Consider the following 25182-nt stretch of genomic DNA (forward strand, 5'->3'; position numbering starts at 1 on the left):
AGTACTAATATATGAACCAATATATATATACTTTTTGTTTTTTTTTAACAACTTTCTGAACTCTGTAATGGCTGATATGCTACCTGACTGGAGGATTTACAGTACCACAGTCTATCTACCTTACTAATTTGCATTCCCCTGTAGTAGTAGTCAGGGTGCCATCTATATTTGGACAGATCCTATTCTAGGCTGCTAATGATTACAGGTTATAGTCAAGTACTGTTGGGACAATCAGCAGACATATCTAAGTCATATTAAAATGGTCTGGAATCCAGCTATAGATACTTCATGTTTTACATGTCAAAGAAAGCATTTTGCAGTTGAGTAATGTAGAAAGAATGGTGCAGATGGTTTAACACCCCACAAAAAAAGATCAACAGATATAATTAGATGCTTTTGATCTGCATCTAAATTTAAGATACCTACAGTAAGCTTATTACTATGGATTTTCCACTAAAACTGATAAATTACTTGACCAAACTCCTTTGATGTCATGCCTGGTCTTGTAGAATCCTGTCTGGAAATGTATCTCTCACTGGGGAAACTAAGAAATATGTAAAAATACACAAATGTTAGTAAAAGTATGTCAAAGTAGGGTCCTTATGGGATTCTCACAGGAAGGAGAGAATGTTGAACTCCAAAGTACTAGATGTGTTTGCTGAAGGAGGAGATAAAATATGAGACATTAAACACTAAAAGGACTCATAAATATTGATAAAACCCACCTAATCAAAATAGGGGAAGCCACCTCAAGCTGTAGACCCATAACGAGTGCCGTACCCTAGGGATATATCTTGGGGCCTCTGTTATTTGGGATTTACTTCCCTGAGGTGCAGGCCAAAACCAGCGGGCTGTGGTTGACCAAGTTTGCAGATGACTGCAAACTGGGCGCAGTCATCATTTCCCCAAGTGATATGGACGTTCTCCAAGAGGGTCTCACCCAAACAAATGGCTGGTGCCAAAAACATGGCTTCAAGCTGAATGCTAAAAGAATGCATCATCTCCTTTGGGGAGAGTGACATCCCCACATATTATCACATTAATAACATCGTCCTAAGTACACAATCAGTAGAGAGGGATTTGAGCACGCAGGTTGACCTGACCTTTGACCAACATGTTGCTTCCATTGTATGAAAAGCTTTCTGCATGGACCACCTCATAAGTAAGGGTATCTCATCCAGGGACAAGGAGGTCATAAAATCCCTGTATTCTTCGCTTATAAGGCCAGTTATTGAGTACAACGCCCCCTTTGGCATGTACCTCACAAAGAACATGTAGCAGCTGGAGATACCGCAGAGGTTCCTCAGCAGGAGAATCTAAGGCGTCAAACACCTACCCTACACAGATAGACTAAAAGCCCTGTCCCTCTACTCAGTTTCATGTACACTCCTCAGAGTTGACCTCTGTCTGGCATACAGAGCAATCTCAGACCCCACCTTGATGCAACCCATACGCACGACCTCAACCTGGTCTGTGAAATCAATAGGACTTGTTGGCAGGACAGATTTATATCCTACAGACTCCCCCATTTGCAGAATAGTCTCCCTCTCCACGTCAAGCAGAGTACCTCATTATCCCTTTTTAAGTGCAACCTGGATAACTGGATGGGAAACAGAAAATACACTCCTGGGATTCTGCCTGTGTTCCTGGTGGACAGGGGCGCTGGGTACTGACTTGCCTAAACATGGGCTAAACTCTTGGCTAGGCTTATAAAAGCCTCAGGGCCAATATTCTAGTAACCTCCTATGATCCTAAATGCATAGTTATCTGCTGATAGACCTACTTCTTCATGCATCTTTTGCCTTGAAGTTTCCCATTGTTTTTTTTGTTTGTTTGTTTTGTTTTTGTTTGTTTTTTTCTGAAGATTTTCATTTACTGACTGTGACGCATCAGAATTGCACAGAAATATTACACACCATTTTCAACTACGACAGTACTTAAAATGTTTAAGAAAATAATCATCTCCACGAATAAGCATATATACATCCATTATAAAAAGAATTACCAACTATCAACCTGTTTTCCATTCCTCTTAAATCAGTGCCATTACACAGTTCAGCAGTTTTGTTCTTAACTTCTCCTCTTCAGGACATGTGTAAATAACAGGCATGATGCTTTACAACAATTACTTCTTAGACCCATAACTGCACTAATAAATGAATGTTTTTTCTTAAGAAACAACAATTTGAGTATCATTCTCAATCCTGTCCCACTCATTGAATCATATTGGAGACATTCATATATTCCTAAATGTATGTCATATTTCTACTTGACGTCTAATACCCCCCCACTTATTGTGATGTTCACTTGTATCCAGCATCTTTAAAGAATTCTATCAACATCCAGGCAAACAAACCTGACATATTGCTCATAGACAACATCAGGTTGCAAACCCTTCTGTAGCTGCCATTTCTCCATTCTCCTTAACATATTACTCCCTAAATTATCCTTAAGGCGTCTTCTTTCAGTACATATAAAATCTATTCTAGGACCTTCTTTTTAGCTCACATTTTAAAGATAGAAAACAAACTGAATTGCTCTCAACAGCCTTGGACTTTACACACAGACATAGAAAGCTCTGTCAGTATATCTTGTTCTTAGGTTAGTACTAGGCTAAGTTCCTTTGTGAGGTATTTTAAGCCTATCTAATTACCTCATATGAGAATCAAACCTTGCACGTTGTGTCTGTAAGGTATACACCTTAACCATTATGCCACAGTCAACTACTCCATCTAGCCCACCCATCAAAAACCTCACTGGAAAGACCAGTGGCATAAAATATTCCTCATTTTTGCTGTCTTTCACATTTAACTTGGCTTTATGGCACATAAATACATCTGACCTTGAAACATTCAGTTCCATCAGTGTAGGCCCAATCTTTCCTCCCATCACTAAAATAATTCACTCTTTATTCGCTTATCAAGAAATCCAAATATACATGCACTTTGCATATCTTCCTTGATAAGCATTTTGAGTCATAGTTAGGGAAGCTAAATTAAATTAAATACATAGTTAGAGAAATAAAAGCTGACTCCCAGTACATTTGAGAGCCAACCTCCTACTAGAATCACTAATTCACAAAGTCATTTCTCCTGAAACATAATCACCTCTAACTCAAACATTTCACCAAAATCCCACATATAATTTCAGGGACATCTCTCAATCTCAACTCACTGTACTAACTCCAAAAAGTAAAATTTACTGCACTAACCATACATTCTCCATCTGAGAACATAAACTATGGGACTACATTCTTCTCTCAATCTGAGATGTCCAAAAGTATGCAGAATTTAGGCAATAGCTCAAGGAACAGCTTTTCACCCAAGCAAAGTACAACTGCACTCACTCATGTTATATGAACACTGCAGCTTTCTCATGCAATTCTCTATCCCTGTTTCATTATTTCTTATCTCATCTTGTTATCTCCTTACTTACTGCCTCTCATTCATCCCACATCTCTCTTCCCTTTGCATCTCTCTCACACTTCTCCTTTCCTTTCCCCTTCCCTCTGCATGCCCCCCCCCCTTTCTCTGTCTTCTCCCCATGGTGCCCTTTATCGTAACTATTCTTACTTGCATCTTCTAATGTCTTCATACCTTTCTATATAATAATATGCTGCTATCCCTGTAGTATAAGCCATCTCAGTCATTATGGCTACTTCTTATCCATAAAGCTCTGCCAAACATAATTTGATTCTCTATCCATGTTTTGACATTGTTAGCTGCCTCTTGAACTAAATATTATAGCATATTCTTGCATCTGTAAATATATATATATATATATATATATATATATATATATATATATATATATAAATATATATATAATATATATATATATATATATATATATATATATATATATATGGTTACACTTGAAAAGATCAAATGGCTGAAATATCGAAGACCATATGGTCGAGACGATATGATCGATATTTCAGAAGATCAGGTTTTTAAAATTTAACAAAAAAAAAAAAAAAACAAGAAGACGTTACTGCAGGGGGCAAGCCCCCCTGCACCCCCCATGTGGGGGTCTGCACCCCCCCACACCCCTACTTAAATATACCAACTCTGAGATCGCACTACATTGACAATACAGCGTGGAACAGGAAGATTTCCTATTCCCTGCTGTAACGTGATCTCAGAGTTGGTATATTTAAGTAGTGGGGGTGGGGTGTGCAGGGGGCTTGCCCCCCAGCAGTAACGTCTTCTTGTATTTGTTTTTTATTTATTTTTTTTACAATTTTAAAAGATTGATCTTCTGAAATATCGATCATATGGTCTTGTATATTTCGGCAGTTCGATCTTTTCAAGTGTAACTACATATATATATATATATATATATATATATATATATATATATATATATATATATATATGTATGTATGTATGTATGTGTGTGTTTTTTAGTCTATACTTGTATCTTTAACTATGTTTTGTTCATTTCTTATGAGATCCTATTCACCCGAGCTGTCCCTGCAACTGGTCCATTGAGATCAGTGCACTACCCCAGTAAACAAATATAAAATAAATAAAAATAAATAAATAGTAAATTACTTTCATTATTATTGAGCTAGTAAATTTAGTTTCCCCTGATTCATTAATATAACATCACCTTTATTGTAGAATTTACCAATTCCACCTCCACAGCAGCATATTTAATTTAACCAGGATTGTGGGTCCTTCTGTATGTAAACTAAACTGATACTCACAGAGAATGATCCTATTTAAAATTTAATAAGAATACTGTAAATAGATTTATATTTTTAATGTTGTCCTTATAATTAATAGCTCAGTATTTGATGTAAATTCATTACACAATTCAATGTTACAGTCAACATGCTTCATTCATAGTATATATAGAAACCATTAAAACAAATTCAAAAAGCTATAACATGTGAGGTTGAGGCCACGCATGTGGGCTACTCGAGCGTAGCATGACTTGTGGATATGCAGCAGTCCCATTAAGGTGGGGTCCATGATCGCCTTATATGTCAGACAGAGGTCACCACTGAGGAGTCTGTATGAAACTGAGTAGAGGACAGGGCTTTTAGCCTATCTGTGTATGATAGATGTTTGAGGCCCTGGATTCCCCTGGTGAAGAACCACTGTGGTCTCTCCAGCTGCTGCATGTGCTTTGCAAGGTACATGCTGAAAGGTGCACTGTACTCAATAATGGGCCTTATAAAGAAAGAATACAGGAATGTTATGACCTCTTTGTTCCTGGATGAGATACCCTTACTTATGAGGTGAGCCATGTAGAAGGTTTTCCATACCACGGAAGCAACATGGTGGTCAAAAATCAGGTTGCTATCAACCTGAGTGACCAAATCCCTCACGACTGATTGAGTGCTTAGGACATCGTTATCAATGTGATAATTTGTGGGGTGTCACTCTCCCCAAAGGGGATGATGCATTTTTTGGTATTCAGCTTGAGGCCATGTTTCTGGAACCAGTCATTTGTCTGAGTGAGACCCTCTTGGATGATGTCCACATCAGTAGGGGAATTGATGACAGCACCTAGCTTGCAGTAATTTGCAAACATGGTCAGTCATAGCCCACTGGTTTTGGCCTGCACCTCAGAAAAGTATATCCCAAATAACAGAGGCCCCAAGACCAAACCCTGGGGTATACAGCTTGTTATGGTTCTACTGCTTGAGGTGGCTTCCCCTATTTTAACTACATGGGTTCTATCAGTGAACCAGTTTGCTACCCATCTGGTAACATATGGACTGATGCCTAGTTGAGAGAGTTCATTTTACCCGAGTGGGGAATAGTGTCAAAGGCTTTGGCCAAGTCAAAGTAGGCGGTGTGCACAGTCTTCCCCTCGTCCATGGCTTTGGTGAATGTCACAAAGGAGTCGACCAAATTTAGCAGACATGACCTCCCCTTGATGAAGCCAAACTGTGTGGGATCAAGTATTTGGAGGTTGCCAATGTACCTGTGAAGGAGGTCCATGATAATCTGTTCCATGGCCTTGCAGATCAGGCTAGTTAGGCTGATGGGTCTATAATTTCCCAGATTGTCGGACACTCCACCTTTGTCTAAAGGGATGACAGTGGCTGTCCTCCACTCAGCTGGAATGAAGCCAGTACTCAGGCTTTGGTTGAACAAGATAGAGCAAAATCCTTAAAAGGTAAGACACCCCCTTTCACTATAAGAAGCCTTATCTGCCCAGGTTGATAGTAGTCTGTCATTCGACACCCATGTAGCTAAAGTAGTTTAGGGAGACTTTTACACAGCCCACACCTATCATGAAGGGATCATCTATCTATCAAGGAGGGATCTCATAATACTCATACTCATCACATCAGACCAAGAGGCCACAAAAGTCCCTCACCAAAAGGATAAAGGGTCTCAAATATCTGTACTGAAAGAACTCAGCTCTATTTCAGTCACATCATCAGTTCAGAGAGGTGACCTTTGCCTAACATACAAGGCCATGTCAAACCAGATTTGATGAATATGCTTCACCTCAAAAATCTAGATCCATCAGAGCCACAAGCCTTGTTCAAGAGAAATCTTGACCAATGGATGAGATCGCAGATATACCCCAGGGATTACCTCTTGTGTCACTGCTCGCAGAGGCACAGCAAAAAATAATGGTATAGTTGCAGATAGCCTAGTATGAACCTATGAACCTATGAACCTATGAACCTATGGTGCATAATGGTGCTGCATGTTCCTGCCTGAGTTCATGTAGGATGCAGCCTGGGATGTTATCGGATCCCATGGAGGCTGTATTTTTTGCCAGATCATGAAGCTTTTTTTTTTTTAAGTAAATATAAGCCAAGGGCCCCAGCTAACCTCAGAATATTTAAAAAATATTTCAAGGCTAACTACCTCCTACTAAGTGACAGTCTAGCAAAAATCCAAAATCCCTGTGAACATAACTGCTTATGCAAAATTGTTCACAGAAATCCTGAAATCCTGCACAATCAGGTAAATAGCTGCTGAAACTAACTGAAATAAACACAGGACGACCTTCAAAAACAAACCGCCCTGGTGGAATTCTAATGTAAATAGCCTTTATAACAAAAGAAAGGATCATGTCCAAAATCAGGAAGAGCATTGCCCAACAGAACACACCCTCATCAATCCGAACAAGCAACTCAAGGGAATAAACAAGTCCACCAAAGCCAAATTTCTTAGCCAGTACAGGTAAGGACAATCATAAGGCTTTCTTCAGTTGTGTCTGCAACCTTAAAGGCAACACTCAACAAGGTACCGAATTAATGGTGAATAGAACCACCTATATGGAGCCAGAAGATATAACATATCTGATGGCCAATAAATTCAGCTCCAGCATTACCCACCCCCATCACTCCCAGTCACCCCCAAAGGAAATACCCCCTCACCATTTCCCCTCCAACTATCACTAAAGAGCAAATTCTCACTGTGTTATTTAAGGCCAAGAACACTGCTCAGTGGGCCCTGATAATAACCAGGATGCTTAAATAAGCAAATAAGACTTCTTGTGAAGTCTTTCAAGGCAAACTATGAATCCAAGTTAGCTTCTTCAACTAAAGACAACCATAAGGTGTTCTTTAGTTACATCCAGGTAAGGCTCAGATTTGCACCAAACTGGTAGTTAATGGTAACACATACACTGAGCTGGTCTGGTGGTCATAAATGCTGTCTCTAACACCAAAAACACAGCATCAATGGGTCCTGATAACATCCCAGGCTGCATCCTATATGGGCTCAAACAATAATTAACATCACCATTGGCTAGTCCTTACAATCACAGTCTAAGCAGTAGTTTCATACCAGCTGAATGGAAAACAGTCACCATTATCCCCCTGCATAAAGGTAGTGCTTCTACTGACCCTGGGAACTATAGACCTATTAGCCTGACTAGCCTTATCTTCAAGCCCATGGAGAGAATCATCATGAGGAGGATTCTCTGCTTAATTTAGCAGAAGCATATCAATGTCAAACAGGAATGTAAATCAAACAAGAAGTAGATAAAAATCAGGCAGCAACTGAATGTGCAAAAAAAACAAAAGAAAGAATATAAGGTGAAGGACCAGTTGAGAAGGCAAGAAATGTGGAAAAAGCATAAATATAGTTGCAAATATCGAAAACTTCTGGAAGAATCTTATGTTGATCAGGAATGAATGCAGGAATGGTTAAGGAGAGGCGAAGTCAAACCAAGAGATGAAAGGTTAATATTGGCACCCCAAGATAGTGGGCTACGTATACGCTGGTTTACAAAGTCCATTGAACATGTGGGAGAAACAGACAAATGCAGGCTTTGTAAAACCAAATTGGAAACAGTTACAGACATAGTTGCTGGTTGCGACACAGTAATTGCAGAAGGACTGTATACTGAAAGGCATAATAATGTGGCAAGACTGTTGCATTGGGGATTGTGCAAACATTATGGTATTGAAGTGGCTGAAAAGCACTGGAAACATGAGCCACAAAGCTTCATAGAAAATGATGAAGTTTATATCACATGGGATCACCCATTTCCAACAGTTCAAAAGATAGATGCTAGAAAACCGGATATAGTGGTCCAAGAAAAGAAGGCAAAAGTAGCACTGAGCATTGAATTTGCCATACATGTTAATGCAGCCACAGCCTCCTCAAGACACAGTCTCTAACAGTTAGTCCCACAAATAATTCCTCCAAAAACAAATCACATTAACAAGAGCAAAAAATCAGTAATAATTTGTCAAGCCCAACAAACAGTACCAAGCCACCTCCTTTCTCATTTCAACCAGTATCTGTATTCACAGTTAAGAATCTACTCCAGAAACCTAAACAAACCTTACTGGGCTCAGATGAACTCCTCAAGCTGGTTGCAGTGCTATAGAATATCCTGTTGTTTTCTTATAAATTGTTCTACATTGAGTCATACATTCCAAAATAATGAAACAATGTTATGTTATCCCTCTTCACAAAGGGGGGACATCTCTCAAATTATCGAATTGCTACTCAAATGCTATAATATCACCACAGAAAATGGTGCTATAAATATGCATATGTAAACTGTGTATCACCTGTTTAACAAAAAACAATTAGTTATCCCCAACAGAACATGGTTTTAGATCAGCTGATCGTATTGAATTTGTCCTGTTATCAAGCTATAACATAATTATCCAAAATCTTAATAAAGGGCAAGTTTTTGTCTCCTTGTTATTAGATCTTTCAAAAGCTTTTAACATGGTTTCACACCAAAATATATTAAACAAGCTACAAAACTTTAAGTTCATAGACAGTGTGGTTAAATGGTTCACCAGCTACCTTACACAAAGAACATATTATGTGAAATGGGAACACACCCTCTGATCCCCTACCAATAACTGAAGGAGTATCACACGGCTCAGTAGTCAGCCCTCTATTATTTAATATATTCATTAATGACCTGCATCAGTCTACCACAGTCCAAAATGCTGGTGACTCCGCTTTAATCTAGTATACAAAAACCTCAGCAATCCTTTAAATTATTCAAAAATGGCTTGAATAATGTTAGCTACTTCTTAATCCAAACAAAACCGAACTAATGATACTGTTATTCTCTCCATATTATAAACAATACAATGCAAAAAAGTTCATTATATCACTTATCAAAACTAAAATATCCAAAAATGCCATCGCAAAAAACAACCTCAAACTCAGACTCTTTACTCAACACAGCAAAACCATTCCCATCCCTTCAAGCAGAATAACCACAATTCTTGGCATCCTAGTTCCAAGACTACTCCATATTCTTCATTTGTAACTACTCTACAAGCAAACCAACTAGCTAAGCTACACCAGTATTATAAAAATGATTCATTTGCCACTTGCTTTTATAACATTGACCACGGCACAGCACTACATCCAATTAAGTGGCATGAACTTCCCAGTAACCTTCCATATCATCATCTGTAAACTACATATAAAGCTTTTCACTTTCCAGAAAATAATCAATCTATTGCTGATTTAAAATTATTTACAACAATGGTACAAACCTACTCAACAGCTATATTCCACCAATCAAACCTTGTTCAAATAGAAAACTATAACAGCTTTTATAGTGGCAGTACCTACAAAATCCACATAACTAAACACTGGAATATCTACCAAACTTTATATAACAAGCTCCCTCTCTCAACAATGCTAAGTCACACACCTTTGTAACAGTATTCATTACATGGTTGCGTTCTTCCTCTTCAGCTACTAAGTAACCTCATTGTCTTCCTCATATAACTCTTTAAGTTATTAGCTAAGGCATACAACTGAAAATGGACTCATACAATTGTAAAGATTCAAGTTTATCAACCTTGTAAATACACAAACCCTCTTTTATCTTAACAATAGAAGTATTAATTTTTTTGCTTGATACTAGTATGAACAAAGTGTGCACTATTGTGTCAGCTGCTACTAACATTACTCATCAAAACATATGATAGACCAAACTATCCCAAGTCTATTAACATGAGCTTATCATGTTATAACTTATTTGTATTAATACTGCTTTAATTGAAGGAACCTCAACCCCTGCTATTTCCAGTTGTTAAGTCTGTGAAATTGTATAGCATTGTGACCTCTAATGTGCCTTTTAACAGTTTTGCAACTGGTTATATTAATCCCTAACAAACATATCTATAAATGTTTTACTACAACTGTGTAAAATGTCTGTTCTGCAATTGTATAAGACTTCCTGTGGTGTATTTATGTCGTGAAGGTTTTGTCCCTAGACCTCTGCTGAAAAGGGTCACTGCCCAGCTGCATTTGCCCCAGACATTCATTTCATATGGAGCATTGTGCCTGAATAATGACACTGCTTCAAGCTAACATTAACAAATTGCAATGCAGCATACATCCTTTTCACATCATGATAGGTAATGAGGCTTTATTTTTGCTATTTAATGACTTAGCCAGTAGTGAAGTACAACGTTATGGAGAAAACAGTGCTTTAAGCTGTGATCAATAGAGTGCTACCATGTTCATTTATGTCTGCATATAAACATGAATAAAGAAAATTACATATTTCTGTTTAAACTTCTGTAACACTATAAAGATACCACATAAAGCAAAGTGCATATCCTGTTTAGACAGATTACTGAATGGCACAGTAAAAGATTACAAAGGATTCGTTATCAGTTAGCTGCTAAGGCAAAAATGAGGGTAATGAAAGATATCATGAAGAAACAGACATATCACATTCAGCTTTACTGCAAAAATAAATGCAAGCAAAAAATCAGACTGATCAATCTTACTTCTGTCCAAATTTGGTAGCTGATCTGCTGAAATAAAACAAAGCACACTAAATACATTTCATACTGTATGCATTTTGCCATCCACACAGTGTTAAATTGAATGCTGAGATTTATGGTAATGGGATTTTCTTTCCACAGTGTGACTGTTCCTCACGACTGGAGGTAAAGCAGTTTCATTATACCTCATGGCCAGACCATCATGTACCAATAAAGCCAATCAAGATTTTCCACCTCCTTAACCAAGTGCATACCTGCTCATCAAATACTACGCAACCTTTAATCATTCATTGCAGGTAACACATTAATAAAGCTTCTGGTTATTCATTGTGTGTGTGTGTGTGTGTGTGTGTGTGTGTGTGTGTGTGTGTGTGTGTGTGTGTGTGTGTGTGTGTGTGTCTGATGCTTCCATTTTAATAAGAAATGATTATCTAATCTTATAAGTAAGTACTAATAAACTAAAGCACTACACCCCTCTTATACTCCTTTTAAGTACTTGGCTCCCTATTGGTCCTTTCTGATAAGTCAAAAGGTAGTTCCTTATACTATTCTGCTGGTGAATCTGGGAATCTTGAGGCAATGTTACAATTGCCTTATGTACACAGACCACTCTCTCCTCCTCCCTACAAGCTCAAATATATGTGAGAGATGCAACTATATAGCCAAACTGGAGGCTGAGCTCTCTCAACCCAGTACTGGCTCAGTCAGTCAGGAGGAGAAGGGAACCACACACACCACAATTCCAGTCTCACATAGACCTACCGCATCAGCAAACCAAACACATAAACACACAAAAACATACTCGGAGGCTCTAAATAAAAATCTGCCTAAGCAGCAGAGACGTCCAAAGCAGACATCCGAGCAAACCCTACCCCACACCAATACCCATGTATCACATAGTTCACAAAGTCAGTGTGCCACACAGTCACAGCCCTTAAGGCTAAACAGCACACCTAATACACTTGTAATAGGTGACTCTGTTGTCATACACACTGACGTCCCACTCACCAGACTGAACAAGGAGAAGGTCACTGTAAGCTGCCTGTCAGGTGCCAAGATCCACCACATAACGCATGCACTCAGGTCACTCCAAAGCAAGTACAAGTATGACTCCATCATTGTCCATGCTGGTGTGAATGACCTGAGACATACCTCCCTGGACTACATGAAAAGAGACATAGAGGAGCTCTCTGATCATGTAGCCCAGGCCAGTATGACCCTGACCTTGAGTAGCATCTTGCCCTCACCAAAAATGATGCCACAATATAAAGACAAAATGATCAATTTTAACAATTGGCTAAAGTATTGGTGTCATTTAAAGGGGATCCAGTGTCTGTCAGCCTGGGATGACATGCTCGACAAGCCACGTTGCTTTGCTAGGGTTGGCTTGCACCTGTCACCCCTGGGCTTTCGAATACTGGCTAAGGCTCTTGCCACCCCCATAGTGCCTTTTTTAGGCAAGGCTTAAAAGACAAACCCACCTCCATAGACAACACATTCAAAAAAAAAACTAGGGGTAATGCTGCTCAACGCCAGAAGTCTAAACCTCAAGATGCATGCACTCGAGGCTCTCCTCAGTATGGAGAATATCGATATCTGTGCAGTTACAGAAACCTGGTTCAAGGCTCCCAAAAGCACCCCAGCACTACCAGGTTATACTTCATACCATGCTTTTCGGCCACAAAACTCGGACCGAACCACAAAAGGAGGGGGAGTATTCATATACATCAAAGATACCCACACCTCCAGGTTAGTAGCACTGCACGAAGCATTGGAGACCATCCATGTGCAACTAACAGTGGGAAAAACTGCCTTTCAGCTTGTAGCCTGCTACAGACCACCCTCCCAAACTCAGGAACCCCACTTGGCTTTCCTGAGAACACTGGAGAATATGAAGGTCTCTCCAAATACCATTATATTGGATGACTTCAACTACCCAAACATTGACTGGGAAAACTACTCAAGCCCCAACACCCTCGCCCAACGATTCCTAGAATTTATAAACTCAAATGCTATGGAACAACTGGTCACCACCCCCACAAGAGGGGAAAACATATTGGACCTGGTCGGAGGTATACCCCTCATTGGTAAGGTCAGACCATAAATTAATCTTACTGGACATCCATATCCCGTCCCCACCCCCAGCCAAGGAAACCACGGTGAAGAACTTCTCAAAAGCAAACTTCACACTTCTCAAAACCGAGGTGGTATCCTTCAAAGCCCCCGGGCCAGTGGAAAATACAGCTCAAACCGCAGAATCCTTTACAAATGCATTCTATGGACACCTACAGGAATGCATGGATCGTGCTATCCCAAATAAAACCAAGACTCACTCCTCCAAAGGCAGGAGACCTGTCTGGTGGACCCTGGCCATAAATAAGCTATACAACAGAAGGAGGAAGCTACTACATGATAGAGCAAAATCCCAAAAAGGGAAGGCATCTCTGATCAGTACTAGCAAGAAACTACGATCCCTCATAAAAATCATCTAAGGTTAGCTTCGAAAGAAAAATTGCACAAGACACTAAAGACAATCATAAGGCCTTCTTTAGTTATGTCAGGAACCTGGGTGGCAACTCCCAGATATGCTCTGAGTTAGTGCAAAATGACAAAAAAATACACTGAACCCACATCCTGGCAGACAGGTTCAGTGCAAATTTCTCTTCCTCATCCCTCCCCAAAAGAGCAAATGTCTATCCCAACAGAGTGTAGCCTCCCTGACATCACAGATGAACAGGTGAGAGCTGCCCTCTCCAAAGCAAAAAACACAGCATCAATGGGACCGGACGGTGTCCCAGGCTGCGTCTTACATGAGCTTCAAGAAGAACTTAACCCTCACATAAAGTCACTGTTCAATCTCAGCCTTACTACAGGATATGTACCCAAGGAATGGTGTACAGCAACAGTGGTCCCGCTCCACAAAGGTGGTGCCACAACGGACCCCGGAAACTATCACCCTATAAGCCTGACTAGCCTGGTCTGCAAAGCTATGGAGCGTATCTTCATGGAACTCATAAACAAAGACATTGGGAACCTCCAGACACTGGATCCTACCCAATTCGGCTTTGTTAAGGGCAGATCTTGCCTCTTGAACCTGGTCGACTTCTTTGAAACAGTTACCAGGGCCATAGATGAAGGGAAGGTAGTCCACACAGCCTAATTGGACCTCGCAAAAGCCTTCAACACAATACCCCACTCGGGCATCATAATTAAGCTCACCAGCTTAAATATCAACCCCTATGTCACAAGATGGGTTGCAAACTGGCTCAGGGATAGAACCCACATGGTCAGTATTGCAGGTGCCATGTCAGACTCTAAACCAGTTACAAGTGGCGTCCCACGGGGATCAGTCTTGGGACCTCTCTTGTTCGGTATATATTTCTCTTGAGGTACAGGCTAACATGGGAGGACTATGGCTGACCAAGTTTGCAGATGACTGCAAACTGGGTGCCATAATTGACTCTACGGCTGACACAAGCATCCTCCAAAACGGTCTCACAGAGATGGATAACTGGTGCCAGAGCCATGGCCTAAAGCAAAATGCCAAAAAATGCATAGTCATCCCCTTTGTCAAAAACAGAGTGCCCACAAATTACCACATAGGTGGTAATCCATTAAGTACGGAAGAAGTAATTAGGGATTTGGGGACCCAAGTAGATAGTAATCTCTCCTTTGACAATCACGTTGCCAAAGTGGTTAGAAAGACCTTCTATATAGCCCACCTCATCACAAAAGGTTTCACATCTAGATCAAGAGAGGTCATTGTGCCCCTCTACTCATCACTCATCAAACCCATAATTGAATACAATGCCCCATTTGAGATGTACCTTACCCAATACCTGCAGCAACTGTAAAGACCCCAAAAGTACCTCATCAAGAGGATCAAGGGACTCAAACAGATGCCCTATGCAGTTCGGCTAAAGAAACTCCAGCTCTACTCAGTTGCTTACCGCCTACTCAGAGGCGATCTGAGCCTGACGTATAAAGCCATGTCCAACCCAGAATTAATGGACATGCTCCACCTCAGGAAATCCAAATCCCTTAGAGCTACACACTCCAGGGACTTAAACCTCAGCACAGAAATAAATAGGACATACTGGAGGGACAGATTCATATCCCAGAGACTCCCCTCACTCTGGAACAAAATCCCAGTCCAAGTTAGGCAGAGCCCCTCACTGACCCTCTTCAAGAGAAATCTTGACGAGTGGATGGGAGATCGTAAGTTTACCCTGGGGATCTCTTCTGTGTCCCTGCTAGACAGAGGCACAGTAAACTAACCTTAAAAAGGCTATCTTCTGTGACTTACTATTCGAAGGCACAGTCTACTAATCTAAAAGGGTGGCGAAAGCCAAACACACTCTGGCTAGGCTTATAAATGTCCTTGGGCAGATAGCCTAGTATCAACCTATGAACCTATGAACCTATGGATTATCTGAATGGAATGGAAACCTAGTGGTCATTGTAGGGCAGTGAGCACTGATACAGAAATCCAATGTATCATGTGGAATAAATATTGTTTCTGTTGCTATATTCAGACTACAAAGACTTTTTTTAGATTGTGTGAAATTAAAGTTTTTGGATTTTTTACTGACTTTAGAATATAATTGGAAAATGCTTATATAATCAGGTTAATGAATTTTATACTTAAATTGGTATTAATTCTTTGATTGGCATGCCTATTTAAATGCGGAATGAGATGTGTTTTTTATAATCTTGAAAGGCGTTTTGCCGAGGTGCTAGAGTTTTTTATTTTTTGTGAAATTAAAGTTTTTGGACTTTTTACTGGCCATGGTGGTTTTATACAAAAAAAAGTAATTGCTTTTTTAATCTCCAGACATCATCATTATTGTATGAACATTCCACATTAAGTATAGCATCTGTTGTTGTCGGAAGAGAATATTTTCCTATAGTAAAGTATCATAATCTTAACAACTTTATGACTCGCGCATGTTTACATTGGTCGGTATTTTTACAGGATGTGTGTATCAATTAATCACTCAGTTTATTTTATTTGATTTATTTATTTTAACTTGTTAATCAGGAATGTCTGGCTGTGCATTATCCATCTTAAGTGGATGTATGATTAGAAAAAATGTACAGTTACAAGAGTAGTTAAAACTGGATAGTACAAAACAGTATAAATCAAGGAGTACTTACACACTAAATAATTTGTTCAGTCTACATGTAAAACATGATGCTCAGGCCATTAATAATCAGCAGACTGAGCACAAACATGTTATAAATATACTGACACTGTGGTTTAGAAGGGATTCTACTCGGTAATTGGTGGAGGTCTTTGCTAATTTTCAGTAAAATAATGTTACTTACGTCATTAAGACTTAATTATATAAAACAAGGGTCTGTGTTAAATTGAGATTCCATTTGCCTGAGATGATGGCAGCTCAGGTGGATGTAAAAGATCACATGCCACCTATCAAAAATAACATGGGAGGCTCTTTGATGCCCTGGTCAAATTTCCCTAGTAGAAATGCAACCTTGGGTCTCCCTGAAAAGAGATCACTAGCCTACTAGGACTAACCTGGTTAACAAATAATAAACACTCAGGTAATTTGAGGGCCACTCGAGATTGGGTACATTCAGCTAAGAGACACTAGTGAAAAAAGCTCAATAAACCCCCAAAAAAAGAAACAAATAAACAAACAAAGAAAACATTGAGCTCTACTAAAAGATTCTTCAATTTCTCCACTAAGGATCTGCATGCTGAGAAGTGACAGAGGTTATTCTATGGCAGCTGCATTCTTCATAAAAGCAGTTTGATGAGAACTGCTCTCACTCTATCATATATGCCCATAACCAGTTGTCCAGGACTAAGTCATTTGGAAACTTTCTAATAGAGAGAAAAGTAAATGGTTAATAAATGCTTTGAAGACCTTTAATATGTGCAAGCAACTGAAACCCCTTAATCTCTGTACTATTATTTTTTCCTTGTCTTTACCTCATGTATCACTTATCTATACTGTTTGTCGTTTTTCCATTTAAGTTACCTGTAACACATTGCATTTAAGTTACCTGGCACTTGCTCACTAAAGCAATTATATGTCAGCACTAAAAAAAATTAAAAGCACTACACCCTCACAAACTCCCCTTGAGTACCTTGTTCCCCACTGGCCCTTTTTTTCAATTATAAAGTAATTCCCAATACTATTCTAGCATGTCCAAAGGTCAGTTGTCAATCTCCTCTTTGGTCCAGCTGGTGAATCTGGGAATCTAGAGGCAATGTTACAACTGCTGCATGTACACAGACAAACCTCTCCTCCTCCCAACAAATTCAAACACATGTGAGAGATGCAACCATATAGCCAAACTGGAGGCTAAGCTCTCTCAACTCAGTACTGGCGCAACCAGTCAGGAGGAGAACAAAACCACACTCACTACAATTCCAGTCTCACATAGACCAAAAACGACAGCAAACCAAACACATAAACACACAAAAACATACTTGGAGGCTCTAAATAAAAATCTGACTAAGCATCAGAGACCTCCAAAGCAGACACCCAAGCAACCGCTACCCCAAAACAAAACATGTGCAACACATAGCTCACAAAGCCAGTGTGCCGAACAGTCACAGCCCTTAAGGCTAAACAACACACCTGATACACTTGTAATAGGTGACTCTATCGTCAGGCACATTGACGTCCCGCTCACCAGGCTGAACAAGGAGAAGGTCACGGTGAGCTGCCTGTCGGGTGCTAGGATCCGCCACATAACACAAGCACTCAGGTCACTCCAAGGCAAGTACAAATATGATTCAGTCATTGTCCATGCTGGTGTGAATGACCTGAGATGTACCTCCCTGAACTACATGAAAAGAGACATAGAGGAGCTCTCTGAGCATGTAGCCCAGGCCGGTATGACCCTGACCTTGAGTAGCATTTTACCCTCACCAAGAATGATGCCAAAATATGAAGACAAGTTGATCAATTTCAACAATTGGCTTAAGTATTGGTGTCATTCAAAGGGGATCCAATGCCTGTCAGCCTGGGATGACATGCTCGACAAGCCACGATGCTTCGCTAGGGATGGCTTGCACCTGTCACCCCCGGGCTTTCGGATATTGGCAAAGGCTCTTGCTACCCCCATAGTGCCTTTTTTAGGCAAGGCTCAAAAGACAAACTCACCTCCATAGGTATCACAAGGGATAAGAAACTACGAGTAATGCTACTCAACGCCAGAAGTCTAAACCTCAAGATGCATGCACTCGAAACTCTCCTTAGCATGGAGAACATCGATATCTGTGCAGTAACAGAAACCTGGTTCAAGGCTCCCGAGAGCACCCCAGCGCTACCAGGTTATACCTCATACCATGCTTTTCGGCCCCAAAACTTGGACCGAACCACAAAAGGAGGGCGAGTATCAATATTCTTCAAAGATACCCACACCTCCAGGTTGTTTGCACAGCACGAAGCATCAGAGACTATCCATGTGCAACTAACAGTCGGTAAAACTGCCTTCCAGTTTATAGCCTGCTACAGACCACCCTCCCAAACCCAGGAACCCCACTTGGCCTTCCTGAGAACACTGGAAAATATGAAGGTCTCTCCAAACACCATTATATTGGGTGACTTCAACTACCCAAACATAGACTGGGAGCATTACTCTAGCTCCAACACCCGAGCCCAAAGATTCCTAGAATTTATAAACTCAAATGCTATGGAACAACTTGTTACCACTTCCACAAGAGGGCAAAACATACTGGACCTGATCATCACCAACATGGGGACTTTATGCTCCTAACCAGAAGTGTATCCCTCACTAGTAAGATCAGACCATAAACTAATCTCACTGGATATTCACATCCTGACCCCACCCCCTGCCCAGAAAACCACAGTGAAAAACTTCTCTAAAGCAAATTTCACACTCCTCAAAACCGAGGTGGAATCCTTCAAAGCCCCCAGGCCTGTGGAAAATATGTCCCAGACCGCAGAATCCTTTATAAACGCATTCTATGAACACCTTCAGGAATGCATGGATCATGCAATCCCAAATAAAACCAAGACCCAATCCTCCAAAGGCAAACTTCCTGTCTGGTGGACCCCAGCCATAAACAAACTATACAATAGAAGGAGGAAGTTACTACATGATAGAGCAAAATCCCAAAAAGGGAAGGCATCTCTGATCAGTATTAGCAAAAAACTATGGGCACTCATAAAATCATCTAAGGCCAGCTTCGAGAGAAAAATTGCACAGGACACTAAGGATAATCACAAGGCTTTCTTTAGTTATGTTAGTAACCTGGGTGGGAATTCCCAGATATGCTCAGAATTAGTCCAAAATGACAAAAAATACACCGAACCCATGGACATTGCCAACATGCTAGCTGACAGGTTCAGCGCAAACTCCCCCCCCACCAAAAGGGCAAATATCTATCCCAGCAGAGTGCTGCCCCCCCTGACATCTCAGATGCTCAGGTAAGAGCCGCCCTCTCCAAAGCAAAAAACACAGCACCAATGGGACCAGACGGTGTCCCGAGCTGCGTCCTAAATGAACTCCAAGAAGAGCTAAACCCAAACATAAAACTACTGTTCAATCTCAGCCTTACTACAGGATATGTACCCAAAGAGTGGCATACAGCAACAGTGGTCCCTCTCCACAAAGGTGGTGCCTCAACGAATCCTGGAAACTATCGCCCCATAAGCCTGACTAGCTTGGTCTGCAAAACTATGGAAAGGATCATCATGGAACTCATAAATAAAGATATTGGGGACCTACAGACACTGGATCCTACCCAGTTCAGCTTTGTTAAGGGCAGATCCTGCCTCTTAAACCTGGCCAATTTCTTTCTAACAGTCACCAAGGCCATTGACGAGGGGAAGGTGGTACACACAGCCTACCTGGACCTCGCAAAAGCCTTTGATACAATACCCCACTCGGGCATTATAGATAAGCTCACCAGCTTAAATATAAACCCCTATGTCACTAGATGGGTTGCAAACTGGCTCAAGGACAGAACCCACATGGTTAGAATTGCTGGAGCCATGTCAGACTCCAAACCAGTTACAAGTGGCGTCCCCCAAGGCTCAGTCCTGGGACCTCTCTTGTTTGGTATATATTTCTCGGAGGTACAGGCCAACATGGAAGGACTGTGGCTGACCAAGTTCACAGATGACTGCAAACTGGGTGCCATAATCGACTCTCCAGCCGACACAAGCATCCTCCAAAAGGGCCTCATAGAAACAGACAACTGGTGCCAGAGTCATGGCCTCAAGCTAAACGCCAAAAAGTGTATAGTCATCCTCTTTGGCAAAAACAAAGTGCCCATAAATTACCACATAGGTGGTAATCCATTAAGTACAGAAGAAGTAATTAGGGACCTGGGGACCCAAGTTGATAGCAATCTCTCATTTGACAACCACGTGGCCAAAGTGGTTAGAAATACATTTTATATAGCCTACCTAATCATGAAGGGATTCACATCTAGATCAGGGGAGGTCATCATGCCTCTTTACTCATCCCTCATCAGGCCCATAATTGAGTACAATGCCCCTTTTGGGATGTACCTTACCAGACACCTGCAGCAACTGGAAAGACCCCAAAAGTACCACACCAAGAGGATCAAAGGGCTCAAACAGATGCCATATGCTGCCTGGTTAAAGAAACTCCAGCTCTACTCAGTGGCATACCGCCTGCTCAGAGGCGATTTGTGCTTGACGTATAAAGCCATGTCCAACCCAGAATTAATGGACATGCTGCACCTCAGAAAATCCAAATCCCATCAAGCCACGCGCTCGAGAGACTTGAACCTCAGCACTGAAATAAATAGGGCATGCTGGAGGGACAGATTCATAACCCAGAGGCTCTCTTCACTCTGGAATAAAATCCCAGTCCAGGTTAGGCAGAGTCCCTCATTGTCTCTCTTCAAGAGGAATCTTAATGAGTGGATGGGTGATCGTAGGTTTACCCCGGGTATCACTTCTGTGTCCTGTTAGACAGAGGCACAGTATACTAACCTCGAAAAAGGGCATAGCAAAATAAATTTAAAATGGGTGGCGAAAGCCAAACACACTCTGGCTAGGCTTATAAATGCCCTAGGGCAGATAGCCTAGTCTGAACCTATGAACCTATGAACCTATAACACTATATTCCCCTACCCACCTGCTGACTTGACTATCATGATTGTCTCCATGGACACAACCCGAGTTGCTACATCAGTTGTATGCCTCATTCTGAGCAAATGTGATCTGCATTTCTCTTTTAAATCTGCTTATCTGTAGATTCACTGCAAGATTATAACAGAATTTTAATAACTGGAAATTATACTTAGCAAGCATGAGGTTAACTGTAACATTCCAGCAGAGCACCAACATATAATGCTGTAAACTCTGAGCCCAATGATTAAAAATAACATAGTGCAGCATGTTGAAACAATAAAATTAAAAAAAAAAAAAAAATCCCTGAAAAAATGTGTAATTACCCCAGACAAAACTCAGCTTGCAAATAAAAACTGAATCACATAAAGTCATTAGTCATGCATGGCAGCTGCAATATGTATGTTCAATATTCCGAATTCCTCTTATCAGGTATCTGGTTGTGCTTCTGCACAAGCAGTGTATAATATTTAACTTAACGGAGGCTGAAGTAAAAACCTTGAAGGTTGCTGTAAGGTAGTGATCACTCAGTTTTGATCTGCGCTTTTTAAAGTTCATAGCAGAAAACAATTTTTTTGCATGCATATTTGCTACCAAAAAGGTGTTTTGTCTTCTTGCAACTGTTGGGCTTCTCTGTAAAGGAAGGGAGCAATCATTTCAAAAACTATCCCATGCTGACATGATCTCTCTGAGCATCTCTACATTTCTACTTGGGCTGAGTGTAACATTGCAGGTTGATAACTTCCATTTATGGATACTGTCTACATCCGTAAGAGAAGGGGCCTGTTAACAGTTGTTAAGTTGGCACTGGGTGCTATACTATGTATACCAGTAGTCAGACTACTCAAGCAGATGAGCTATGCAGTCAGCATATCCAGATCCATTCAAAAACACATTCATCTCTTACAGCAAGAACTTAGATGTTGAAAAGTGACAGAAGTTATTCTAAGACAGCTGCTTTTGCGAGAATCACACTATGGTGGTGAAACATCTCATACTATTGTGCATGATTGCAATTAGTTATACTGGGCCCTGGAACTTCCGATTAATGATATTCAGTTTATTTTATTTTATTTATTTATTTTACATTTGTTAACCGGGATGGTCCGACTGGATACATGTCCTTTTTCAGCGGAGGCCCGGGGAGAAAAGCTCCAACAGAGTTACATTGAGAATTAGGTACAGTAAATGAGATGAAAAATTTAACAAAAACATAGGCTATTTACATACAAGTACAAGACTGCCTTACAATTTTTTGAAATTACTACAAATGATACATTAGTAACATATTAGCTTAGACAGCATACATTTTTCTTTATCACAGTATACAAAGTTCTTATCATCTTAGCTAGTTGTTTATGTTTTAGTTAATGGCACAGAGCTAGTCTGGGTTTGAGGAAGGACATAGCCAGTGTGACTTGAAGTGGAGTTCCATATTTTACCAGTGGTGTTGGCAAACAGCGCTTCACCACCTAGGTTGAAAGATTTAGTTGTTTGGACAAGGAGTCTGTTTGATATTTTTTTATTATTATTTCTATCTCTGCTTTAGAAAACTCACTAATATATTTCTACTATTTAGAGAACACACATCTTTAAAGTAAAGAAAGTCCCCATTGTCAAAATCAATCTCTTCTAGAAAGGCACAAAACTGATGCATTTAATTATAAAACTAATGAAAACACAATTTTTGCCCCCCCCTCACTTCATCCTATGACACTCCTACCCCAGTGTACCACATACATTGCCAGGTTTTCAACCTCTCCCATCACCCCTGGACTTGCTCCAATATGGGCGAGGGCTAGCACAGATCTTAAAGGTGTCCAAGGGGTATTGGCTGTCAACAATCAACTGGGAATTTTTTTATATGACCTACCTAGGTTTCCATCTCCCTCCACTGTGCTCGTTTACACAGCATCTAAGGGCTACTCCCCTCAGAGAGCATCATTGATGAGCATCCCCCCCATCATGGGCACACCCATCCCTCCCTGCCAGCACCTCAGACACCTGAGCTGCCAATCAAACACAGGTCACCAGGGCCATAGTTAGGGCTTTATCTCTCTATGGCACTTCAATAGCTGCTACCAGAAACTTATAATTAATAGTTTTGGTGTACTTCCTTGGCATTTTCAAACTTGGAAAAATGATAAAACAATATTTAATTTATGACAAATACATTTAAATCAGTGATTTCTATACCCCCAGCTAGTAGATATGGACATCAGGAGCAAGTCTAACCATCCTAAATACAATGTACCTTTGTAACTAGAGAATCATGCATCTGCATAGCATATCCCATTACTGTGGAAATCATCTTTCAGTAAGGTTTTGTATGCATACTTAACAGAAACTTTGTCACAGTGAAAGCAGAAATCATTTCTGGATCTTGAGCTTACTAGCACTGATACATAAACATGAATCACCAAAAATCTATTCTTAGTTTTAGATAAAGAAATGACAAGCCTAGGAGCCAGTCTAAGGTCAAAACATGGTTACAGCATTCCAGGATAGGAGCCTGCAAGAAACAATGCAGGTAATCAGCTAGTTTACAGATGAATGTTAGTTAAACTAAGACCTAGTAATTGACTGTATTCCAACCACTGCAAACTGAGGAATGAGGAGCAGTGATGTTATCCAGCATGGCAACATTATAAGTAAGAATCTGCAAACCTCAGACCACCACCAGTATCAATGTGTATTACAAAATACGTGCTAGGTATGAACATCCCACAAGAAAGCTGTGATTAAGTGCACCAGCTTAAAGTACTACCAAAAGCAGACAAGGATAAGCAATGATTAGCTGACAAGCATCCCAGTAAGCAGTATGTGGCATTATACTGTTCAGACACATCTGTGACATTAAAGGGTGTCACAGTTCACACGCTCCTTCTGCCTGCTTAAAAATAGAGGCTTTGCTTAGCTCACTTTTCTCTGGAACTCAAGCTAAGACTTATGTCTCAAAGGCAAACAGCATATGGAGCAGTCCATCTATATTCTGTTCCCCTGAATATATCTCACTGCTCAGACAGAAAAGATCAGCAAACTGAAAAACAGTTGCATATCTGTGTGTGTGTGTGTGTGTGTGTGTGTGTGTGTGTGTGTGTGTGTGTGTGTGTGTGTGTGTGTGTGTGTGTGTGTGTGTGTGTGTGTGTGTGTGTGTGTGTGTGTGTGTGTGTGTGTGTGTGTGTGTGTGTGTGTGTGTGTGTGTTTGTGAGGGGGGCAGTGTGGACCAAACCTTACACATAGTCCACCATAATATGGACCATCTAGTAAACAGCATATTGTAATACTTCTTGTTACAAACAGGCAAAGTTAGTACATGGTGGCTAACCTAAAAGGAACAGGAAATCATTAAAAAATAGAAAGTACGGTTGTGTAATATCTTACCATAACAGTAGATGTCCTTCTCTTCACTGTTGCAGTATTCTTTACTTAAGGGATCGCCTGCCAAGGAAAGACCAACATCTGGCCAGTATACCAAAGACTTTAGTTCTTATAGGTGCCATATGTCACACATATGCTACCCACACAAGGCATGGGGCATAAGGTTGATGTACAGTCACATACAGTCAGAACTGACAAAGCCCCAGCAGGACCAGAATACCCTCGGGGATAAGGAATACATGTGCACCCAGAAGGAAAAAAGGAAGAGGTACCCCTTGGTCAGGAGGGCAACAAAAATACAGGGCAAGAGCTTGGCCAGGGCTCAGAGGAAGAAACTGAATATTGCAACAGTGTAGAGAAGGACATCTAATGTAATAGTAAGATTTTACACAACTGTACTATGCCCTTCCCTACCACTGTCACACTATTCTTTACCTAAGGGAGAGTACAAGAGCTTAAGAGGAAGCCTGGGAGGAGGAAGGCACA

The 25182-nt window shown here is 40.6% G+C and overlaps 1 protein-coding gene across 1 annotated transcript in view; it reads left to right on the plus strand.

The window, feature by feature from the left end:
• LOC122806400 (receptor-type tyrosine-protein phosphatase mu-like) overlaps nt 1-25182 on the plus strand; it is a 1009373-nt gene that overhangs the window by 350595 nt on the left and 633596 nt on the right. Inside the window, exon 11 of the mRNA XM_044076787.1 lies at nt 11351-11505. Coding sequence (XP_043932722.1) covers nt 11351-11505 — 155 coding nt within the window. The remainder of the gene's footprint in view (nt 1-11350; nt 11506-25182) is intronic.

This window comes from Protopterus annectens, chromosome 1.part1, assembly GCF_019279795.1.
Source record: "Protopterus annectens isolate FY-2018-M chromosome 1.part1, PAN1.0, whole genome shotgun sequence".
In the NCBI taxonomy this organism is placed as follows: domain Eukaryota; kingdom Metazoa; phylum Chordata; order Ceratodontiformes; family Protopteridae; genus Protopterus; species Protopterus annectens.